Source organism: Morus notabilis, unplaced genomic scaffold (genome assembly GCF_000414095.1).
Source record: "Morus notabilis unplaced genomic scaffold, ASM41409v2 Scaffold884, whole genome shotgun sequence".
Classification (NCBI taxonomy): Eukaryota; Viridiplantae; Streptophyta; class Magnoliopsida; order Rosales; family Moraceae; genus Morus; species Morus notabilis.
This window is the reverse complement of record NW_010361302.1, coordinates 488350-499112: the sequence shown is the minus strand read 5'-3', so window position 1 is coordinate 499112 and position 10763 is coordinate 488350. Positions and strand designations below refer to the sequence as shown.

The 10763-nt window shown below is 31.9% G+C and overlaps 1 protein-coding gene and 1 pseudogene across 1 annotated transcript; both read right to left on the bottom strand.

Moving 5' to 3' along the window:
* LOC112091831 overlaps nucleotides 1–4127 on the bottom strand; it is a 7478-nt pseudogene extending 3351 nt beyond the window's left edge.
* Nucleotides 4128–4849: 722 nt separating this feature from the next.
* On the bottom strand, nucleotides 4850–10538 carry LOC21400400 (beta-glucosidase 44). The gene is made up of 11 exons (XM_010099285.2): nucleotides 10260–10538; nucleotides 10049–10107; nucleotides 7461–7536; nucleotides 7061–7132; nucleotides 6824–6911; nucleotides 6439–6691; nucleotides 6235–6350; nucleotides 5805–6022; nucleotides 5666–5697; nucleotides 5448–5550; nucleotides 4850–5293 (listed from the first exon to the last, which is right to left on the bottom strand). The coding sequence occupies exons 1-11, from the start codon at nucleotides 10504–10506 to the stop codon at nucleotides 5019–5021; spliced, it is 1539 nt and encodes a 512-aa protein (XP_010097587.1). The 5' UTR covers nucleotides 10507–10538; the 3' UTR covers nucleotides 4850–5018.
* Nucleotides 10539–10763: the final 225 nt, after the last annotated feature.

Genomic DNA, 10763 nt, shown 5'->3' with positions numbered 1-10763 from the left:
ATAATTATAATATCATATTATTAAAATAATTATAATATTATTATAATATCATATTATATGATAAAATAATAATATTAGAATTATTAATATAATTATGATATTATTTGTTATAATATTATTATTATATTATATTACGAGTATGAATTTTAAATTGGGAAGATGGCCAATTTTAAATTTTATTAGGAGTATTATGAAAGTTTCATTAATTGTACTAAGCTGATTCCCGCACAATCTAAAACTAAAGTTGTCTTTAGGCTGCTTCTGATTTTGGTTGTAGATTCTTGAAAAATTCTTCAAAAAACACTTTTAAGGAAATTTACCAAACACTAAAATCAGCTTCTGCTACAAGCAGAAGCTGATTTTGAGATGGAAAAGCAATTCCAAACTAAGCTAGTGTATTGGTTGATACCAACAAAATCTATTGAGCCCTTCACCAACTTAACCTCCTCTTTTGTGAACTTGGGTAGCCTTTTCCCAACTATTTCTTGCATTGTTCTTGGATACTCACCATATACAATGGGATGAAGAAACCTATGTCAAGTCAATGAGATCGTCACATGGTTGTCTAATTGGTTAAAGAAAATTCAAATCTGATCTAGATTTTCACACTTAAGCAGACAAAAATTTGTACACTTAATAAATAAAAACCTTTTCTGATTAAGTCAATCTAATCATTCATGAATTCAAATGAACTGGAATAGGAACACAATACTGGCAATACATGATTCTGAACATTAAATTTCATCAAAATCATATAAAATAAAAAGGTATGCAAAAAAGACATAATCTTGATAAAAATATTGTGACGGTTCAAAATAGTGCACTAAGACCTTTATCATTGAATTCTCATAATTTATATTTGTTGAAGAACAAAAATAAATTTGCTAGTGTATTATTCTTTCCTTATTTATCCCTCCAACTTCTTGAGTTTTATTCATCAAGAATGAGAGACATGCATGTTGTCAATATCTTAAGGGGTTACGAACGATCCTACCATCCAACGTGAAAGTCCCGTGCCCTTTGTGCTGCATAGTTGTCAGCCTTTGATCTCGTAAGAGGCTCATACCAGTTAAAATCTAACAGAATTCCAATCCTTCCCTTTTGTTTTTGCTGAAAAATGATACTACTTTTGTGTCAACTGTCATCCAGTTCTTCACTCTGTCTCCAAATGTCTTGAAACAAAAGTCTGCATAATCTGCAAAATCTTTTCTGCAATAGGAAAGCACAATTTCGAATTCTGCTCGCCATACCAAACAAAAAAAGAAAAGAAAAGGGAATGACACTATCCCTATATTCTGTAAGTGTCTTTCGCAATCTTGATCAAATCATGTATGTAAGTTACTATCCCTATATTGTGTATTAATCATCTAAAACTAAAAAATTGTTAATGGTGACAATTGTAAAGTGGGACTTTGGGAATGACACGTAGTTGAAAAAAGAAAAAGAAAGACAAGACAGTTGGGCTAATTTATGATTTGCCCCTAAGGGCAAAGATGGAGCAAAAGGCATATTTTTTTACTGAAATGTTTTTTCTTTTTGAAGAAAATATCGTATTCTTTTTATTTTATTTTATTTATGCAACATAAATCGTTTATTTATTGATGAATACTTGGCGTAAATAATATGTTTACTAGTTAAATATGCCATTTGTCTCTGATAATCATAAATGCTCTTGAACTTTATATTTTATTTCTAAATGTCTCCTAAAGTTTAAAGGATTCATTTAATTTAAAGGATTCATTTTACCCATAAAATATGAAAAGTGGTTAACACTCATCTAGGAAATTAGAATGCAGAGAGAGAGAGGGAGAGAGAAAGTATGATATGTAACGTGTCTTTATAGATAGCAAAAAAGAGAAAAAAATATGTATATTAAAAGTTTTTCAAGAATCATTTGACTCGTATCTTTGGTGATATCTCTTTCTCCAGCATTACCACGTTTTTTTTTTTAATTATTCTTTTGAAAAGACATTACCACGTTACAATTTCCTTTCTCCAGAATTTTGTTATTATTTAATTCAGTGAAAGCTGGAAAAATCTGCTTCAAACCATAATAATCTTTCTCCAGCATTACCACGTTTCAGTTTAATAAAATTTTGTTATTATTTAATTCAATGTAAGATGGGAAAATCTGCTTCAAACCATATTAATCTTTCTCCAGCATTACCACGTTTCAATTTCCTAAAATTCTGTTGCTTATTTAATTCAATGAAAGATGGCCAAAATCTGCATTAAATCATATCGGATTTTCATTATCACTAAAAGCGTTCATAAAAATAAGTAGTAATGCAATAAATTAGCATCAATAATGGAAGTAGATATGGCCGACGAGGGGCATGCTTTCCCATTAAGATTTAGAATCCTAATTTTATATTGTAATACATATGTAGACGTGGTTTTAATGGTTATAACATTTTTTGAAGAAAACTTTTTATACTCCTACTTTATTATTAACATTTTGCTCAAAACTTGTTTAGGATTAGTGGAAGGATTTTGTATCTATGGTGGTACCGGCTAGAGACAAAAGAGAAGGAAATGAATTAGGTGATGGTTTTAAATTCTTCAAAGTATTCTAATTTTAATCTCTCTGTATTAATGGAATCCATACCAAACACAATAAAATTAAAAAGGTCCACTCTTTTCATTTTATTTTAAAAGAGAAATTGCATTGCAACTCAAAGAAGTACAAGCACTAATATCAACGCAAATAGCCCCCAATATACAAGAAAACTCGACTTTGAACACTAACAGGTACCACAACTAAATTCGAAGGAAACTTTCAACAGGTTGAAATGTATGTCGGGTTCCAAAATCGGAGAACCAACTAGACACACAAAGTATCTTGCATACAAATGACTCTTTTAAAAAAAAAATCACTACAATCGATGAAAAATTAAAACAAATCGAGGGACCAAAACACATAGTGAAAACACCCAAACAATGAAAAAAGCTCGAGAGAATTGATTCAACAAAGTAAAAAGGCAAGATAATATCCCTTGCCCATTGGAGGCTGATGCAGCGGGGAAGCGGATGAGAAAGATGAACTCTTAGAATTCTAAAATTCCAAACTAAATGCAATAATAAACTCCAACTCCTAAATTTCTAAATACTCCAAAATAAAATACAATGATAAACTCAAACTCTTGAATTTCTAAAAACTCCAAAATGAATAATACTAAATTCTCAAACATAAATTAAAGGCTTTTGGTGTTCCCACTTAGCCATGAATTTACATTCCTTATTGAATGCATAAAAGGATTAATCACAAGCCTTTTTTCAGGAGAATAGCAATATTTGATAGGAGCTAATAGGGGCTATCAACCGGTATGATCTCTGATGATATCAGAACATTTAACTTGTAGAGGTTAGCTTGAGGAGGAGATCAACGTCTACTAGAGTGTAACTTCTGGTGATTATGGGATAGATTGATATTATGTCGTGCCACTTTAAATTCAGATAAATGATTGGCCACCCAACTCTAACTTCTCATCTTCATATTTGTCATGAAAGAAGTGGATAACATCTTTATAATTGTCATGGAAGGAGGAATAATAAAGCTTGATGATTTAAGAGTTCTTCCATCCTATTTACAACGTACCACCAATGCATTATGATAAAGTGCATTTGGGGTATGAATGTGAAAGTAGTAGGGTACGTTTGGAATTCGTTTTAAAATGATTTTATTTTTGTATGAAAATGGAAATGAAAATGTTTTCAATCTCAGACATAAATCATTTTTAAAATGCGTTTAGTAGTTTTTATCAAGAGATTGTTTTCAGTATAAAAAAATTCATTATTGTCTCTCTCTTTGCTCGAGAGAGGAGAAAACGGAAACAAAAAATGAAAAACGACTAAAAGTCATTTTTCATTTCTCTCCCATTTTACACTAAACCAAAAAATCGTTTTCATTTCCGTTTTTTATCTTTAATTGTGCCAAACGACGTTTCTCTCCTGTTTTCATTTTTTTCTCTCAAGAAATGTGAAAAACAAAAACAAAACTAACTCCAAACACGGCCGTAGTTTCCTTTTCACAAGACTAATTTAGCAGCCGGCAAAGCCTCATGATATGCTTTTCGCAAAGGGGGATGGCCCGCGCTTGCTTAGCCCAACCTGCCTCCGCGCCTCATGTTAGCGCCCCTCCCTCTCTTATCCCCCTTTGCAGAAGTGATCTATTATTATTTAAATGTGATTTGGTAAGAGCATAAATTATTTTAAGTTCCTAACTATCCCTGAAGAGTGAAACATCTGCAACACACTGAGTGTTTTCCCTTCCAATATAGACAGTCATTATCAATTTTACCATTGTTGCCAACAGTAGAGTTGGGGGAGTTAATTTCTAATATTTAAGCATGAAAAGCCAAATTGTTATCTATTAATAATTTGAGCCAAACCTTCTTATAACTCTATTACTAGTGGAGGCATAAAAATGTAATTTTATTGAGTGCATGTGTACTTATAATTTTTTTTAATTAAGTAGGGGCATGACTAAAATTTCTTTTAAGAATTTATATCTAATAATAAAAACTTCTACAACTCTAGGGGGGGCATTTCAATGAATGTGGCTGCGTCATAAGGCGCAACCGAATGCCTTTAAATACGCGGTGGGGGGTGGGAGACAAGTACTATTTTTTCTGATTTAAGAACTTGTATTACTTGTTTCGAACAAATTCTGACTTGAACATAAGAGAGTTTGTCTTGCAAGTACTCCCAGATCCAAACGTTCTGAGTTCCTATAGAAGAATCAAATGAGGTGGTAGTTGTTGCCTGTTCGGGCAAATTGCAACACCGATACTATGCAATTCGACAATGCGACTCGACAATGCGACTCTAGGAGGCATGAGAAAGCATAAAAGAAGCTAAGAGAGGCAAACTTTTATTTTGAACATTGCAATTACACCAGTAGCAGAGAAAAAATTATTTATTGACAACTAAGGAGAGAGACTTATTTGTCCCATAGGAAAAAAGAGTCCTGCATAAAAACTAAAAAGACTGCTCCCTAGACAACAGTCCGGATTGCTCTACTTGTTTCTTTTAAGCAGTTTCTGGAACCAATAAGCAGACATCTTTGGGTATCTTTTGAGGCTGTGGTAATCAACATAGACCATCCCAAATCTGGAAGTATAGCCCAACCGCCACTCGAAGTTGTCAAGCAAAGACCAAGCAAAGTAACCAATCACATTGGCTCCGTCATCGGCCGCCTTCTTCAGTTGAAGTAAGTAGCTTCTATAGTAGTTGACCCTTGTGGTGTCATGCAATCCTTGAGCAAGTGTCACGTTGCCTGGATCATCCATACCTGAAACATTCATAACATAAAGCTTAAAAAAAATTGCAATGTGTTTTTTCCCAGAAGCAATTGATTAAGTTGCATCCAGTAATATTATGGCAAAATTAAATAATATTCGATCAACTAACAATGAAAATAAACCAAGAAATCAACTTTGTTGTACCATTTTCAGATAGGATTACAGTCGGGTTTCCATAACGCTCTTTTAAGTACATCAAACATTTGTACAAGCCCGATGGTACTTGGTAAAGCCACTCAGAATAAGCCTGCAAATTTCAAATGATTGTGTTATGAAGAAAAAAGAAAAAAGAAAAAAAAAAAAAACTTTGAGGCCATGGTTGTTATTAGAAAGGAATATGTAAATGGATTATTGAAACTTACTCTAGGACCAATTAGCTTTCCATTCTTAGCATCTGAAAGATTAAAGAGAAATGCACATAAAAGAGTTAGCAATGGAAAAATGTTAGTTCTGTTTACTAACTGTTATATATGTTCTAAGATGAAGAGGGGGAAAACTTACATGCAAATCCCACATTCCAGTCCTGCTGGTACCCCAAGACCTTTGGTTTTGACGCATGTGGATCATACATGTAGTATGAGGTGTATTGGTTGATACCCACAAAATCGATCGAGCCCTTAACCATCTTAACCTGCTCTTTTGTGAACTTGGGTAGCCTTTCTCCTACTATCTCTTGTATTGTTCTTGGATACTCACCATATACAATAGGATGAAGGAACCTATGCGAATTCGATATGTAAGAAAGTTGGCATTGGTAAAAGCATTTCTTGAAATTACAATACATTTTTTACATTAATATGAATGTAATCCTTTTCAGGTGCAAGTTATACCAAGTAACCATTCATTGAAAAGACGCCCAAGATTGAACTACTAATGATGAGAATGCGAAACATGCATGTTGTTGATATCTTAACTTAGAAAGGAAATTTACCATCCGATATGAAAGTCCCGCGCTCTCTGTGCTGCATAGTTATCAGCCTTTGACCGAGTAAGTGGCTCATACCAGACAAAATCCGTGAGAATTCCAATCCTTCCTTTTTGTGTTTTCTGAAATGAAAATACTTATTTTTAGTAAATTAAGACAGGCTTCAAAATTGTTTCATGAATCTAAAGCAAAAATAAATGTTCAACTGACTTGATACTTTTCGCGGTATCTTTGAACTGCAGCAGCGTGTGACAAAATCAAATGATGAGCAGCAATGTAAGGCTCCGTTGCTGAATTCCCAGCTGTGCAGTTCCCAAATTCCTTGGAGCACCTCCCTGGGGCATGTAATCCATTGTCATAACCAAGAGCAGCCACAACTCTTGGCTCATTGAACGTCATCCAGTTCTTTACTCTGTCTCCGAATGTCTTGAAACAAAAGTCGGCATAATCTGCAAAATCTTTTCTGCGAAAAAGTAGTAAAAGTACATTTCAAGTTCTATGTTACACCAGAGGATATAAAAATATTGCGAGATTCCGATACACCACGTCCACAAGAGTTGTTTTTTTTTCTTTTTTTTGGTGTCATGGTACTTACACTACTTGGTCATTGAGCAATCCTAAATACTTCTCCTCCAATGCTTCAGGAAGATCATAGTGGTATAGATTTGCATATGGAGTAATGCCTGTAGAAATAAAACCTACTTATTAAGTCCCCCACTATTTGTAAATTGTAATGAGGTTGCTATAAGCTTATTTGGCAACCGTAATACAGAATAACAATACAACTGGTAATGAAATATATACATATTTCAAAATGCACCAAAGAAATTACCTCTTTTGATCATGTAGTTGATCAACCTATTGTAGTACGCAACCCCCTTCCAATTTACTTTTCCAGCACCCTCTACATTGACAAAAACATAAAAAAACATTAGGAAGCTGTTGGATTGCGTTGACTTTTAATTTACTTTTAATTTGATACTTTAATTTAATAGACAAATTATTAAATTAAAGTAGTTGCAACAATTTTATGACAAAGAGAACTTTGTGACGGAAGGATAATATTTTTCAACTATTGGATTGCACTGGAAACGCATCAAATTAAAAAAGTATGACAATTTAATGAAACTTAATAAAAATCCATCATTTCAAAATGGTGTCCTACAAAAATTTTCCTAACAAAAAGGGAGTTTAAAGTTGAGTCTCCGGACTAAAAGAAGTTGGGTAATTACCTGGAAAAATTCTGGACCATGAAATTGAAAACCTGTAGGCATCAAAGTTGAGTTTTTTCATGATATCAACATCTTCCTGAAACAACAAAATAAGATTCAAATTTTCAAATATCTCCATGACAAATAGTACTACAAATGGACATAAAGTTTGTCCCCGTGCGGTACCCTTATTTCAGTTTTGTAGATTTTGTAACTTCAAAAGGGATTCTATCATGGCGTCCTTGTGGCACTAATGCTAAGAATACAATTACTTTTGAACTTTGAATGTAATAGAATGGTAAATTTACCAATCTTAAATAATATACAATTTAGATGCGAACTTGATATGATTACTTGTAAATGAGTATAGTGTCAGAACGACACCATAGAAAGACCATGTGTCAGAACGACACCATAGAAAGACCATGGTCCGTTTGGTAACGTTTTCAAAATGATTTGTTTCAGTATAAAAATAAAAATGAGATTATTTTGAGAATCATACATTTTAAAATTTTTTAAGAGATTATTTAAAGTATAATAAAAAATGAAATCGTATTTGGTTATAATTATTAATTAATATCTTATAACATTGTTGATAAATATTAAAAAATAAAAACAGAAAAAAAAATAACTTTCAACCGTTTTTTAATTCATTCACAAAAATTATTTTCACTGTTTTTTTATTTTCGTTTTCGTTTTCAAAATATTTATTAAATAAATACAATTTATAAACCATTTTTATTTTTATTTTTATTTTTAAAACTAATTTTAAACACACCCTATATAATTTATAAACCGTAAAAAACCGATAAAAATCAAAATCGAATACAACCCTAAAAAAAGTCGACATAGAAATACAACCCTCAAATCAAATAAACGTTACTCTTTAGTTGACACAAAGCCAAAATCTGAATAAAAGGGCTTTTTTGGGGATAGAAAAATCTAGTGAAAGATCTTTTAGACAAAAGAAAGTAATTGCCAGGTCCCACTGGCTACTCTCTTGACAGTGGTCTTGGCTCTTTTGTCAAAAATAAACCCGTGACTAGACACAATCATTGTCTATATCTAAGGTAGAGTGGGCACCACGTCCTATGGGACCACCCCTTTGCCGAATGCTTTAAATCTGAATCATGATTCATAATTTGTTATAATATTTTCTTTTAAAAAAATACACATAAATAAAAAATAATTTTAATTTTATAATTTTAATTCATAAACCAAAAGGGCTTAGGTGAAATTTATTTGGTTTTAGATTTAAAATTATTATTTATGATTTTAATTTTTTTATAAAAAAAATACTATAATATAATTAAAAATCATAATCTTAAATTAAACATAACTTTTAAAATAAATGTCATTTAAAATATATTTCTTCTACTTTTTTTGTCATGTTTTGTCGGTGAATGTGTTTAGTTTTTCTCCTATAAAAATGATAAAAAGGAAGAAGGATTTTACAGTGGAAGAGACCGTAGAACTACAAAAAAATATTGAAATGGAAACTTCTTGAGAACGTTATCAGCTGTCTCTCATATAAGAATGACAAAATTCATGTATTATTTTTACTTCAGTCCACTCAATTTTAAAGTCACTAGTAATTTTTAAAAACTTTCATTTTACCTTTAAAATTTTGAATTAATCATACTTAGAGAGCAAGCATAGAATTAAACTCCGGTTCAAAAATAATTTTGGTATAATATTTTTCTCATAAAAATTTAAATTTTAGTTCAAATCATTCATGAACTTCCATGTAGGCATTTTTCTTCAAGGAAAAAAAAAACAGAAAGTGAGATTATGTGGTCATGTTTTCCGTTTGTTTTATCATACATTCTTTAAAAGGAATTATGTGAAGCCAATTCTCTGTTTTTCTATTTGTTTTTTTTTTTTTTTGTCATTTCATAACAGTAATTCTAATATGAGAGATTAAGTGGCATTAATTTATAATTCAGAGAGTAAATTAGAATAAGATATCTCGTTCAGTTCGTTAATTCAAATTGAGATGCGATGTTGTGTGAGAGCTTTTTACTTTAGTAAAAAAGTTAAGACCTCGTTCATTTCGCTGATTCGAATTTAAAATTCAAATTTTACTACAGTAAAAAACTCTCACAAATAATCACATCTAACTTTTTTACTACAGTAAAAAACTCTCACATAAAATTATATCTCAACTCAAATTAAAAACTCGAATCAACAAACTAAACGGGCCCTTGTGACTGTTTCTAAAAACTTTTTATTATAGTAAAGCTCGAATCTGAACGGGACCTTTATTAATTTAAATTTAAAATTAAAATTTTATTACTTTTTTACTATAATAAATTTTTTTTTTTCATAAAATTAGATCACAATTCAAATTAAAAATCTATACAGGCCCTAAAAGTGGCAAGTTCAGAAGTTGTAGGTAAAATAGCGAATGGATAAGGTCATTTTAATCGCTAATATTAGGCCGCAAATGCATCCCAAAAATAGGATATTCTAAATTTGCTGGGAGAACCACACGGCGGAACGTAACCGTGAAAACAGAGATTCAGCAAAAAAATAAAAATAAAAAAGAAGAAAAAGAAAGATTTCAAGAAGCAAAAGGGGTGAGAAAAAAAGAAGAAAAAAAGGCTTACTCTGTAACGGTGATACTGGTCTACTGTAACCTCCGCCGTGCCATTATCAGCAATAATTCCTGTTTTCAAAAAACACTCATTTCAGTTTCAGTAATCTGTATTCAACTTAAAAGAATATAATTTTCTACCAAAAAAAAAAGAAAAAAAAACTGAAATGGGTATGAAGATTTGTGATTATATGAATCTGAAGAATGTATAAGATTTTGCTCACCGGGAGTTTTGACGAAAACATCCCAAATGCTGGGCCCACGGCCGTCCTGGTGGGTCATGCCTTCGACCTGGTAAGCCGACGTCGCCGTTCCGAACACAAAGCCTTTCGGAAAGCTGGCTCTGCTGAGCCCGCCAGTGTCCAAATCGAGCCTCTCAGGCGACAACGAAGAAGACGCTTCATTGAGTTCCGCTGCACCCGCAGAGTACTGGATTAGGAAGAAAAACAAGAATACTAACCGAGTTCTCATCTTTAGGAGCCGAAGAGGGAGAGAGAGAGGAGTGTGAATGAGAAATGGATATTTTTTTCCGTGCTTTTATAGACGAAATTATTACAAAGTTATTTTTATTTTTATTTTTGTTGTTTCCTTTCTTTCTCCATTCGATAAGTTTTATGATAAGATACTTTATCCTTATTCCCTATCATTAGGAATTTCTGTTTTATTCGTTTAATTAACTTTTAAATACTATAAATAGAAACAATTATGTGTCTTGTGGGATAACTTTT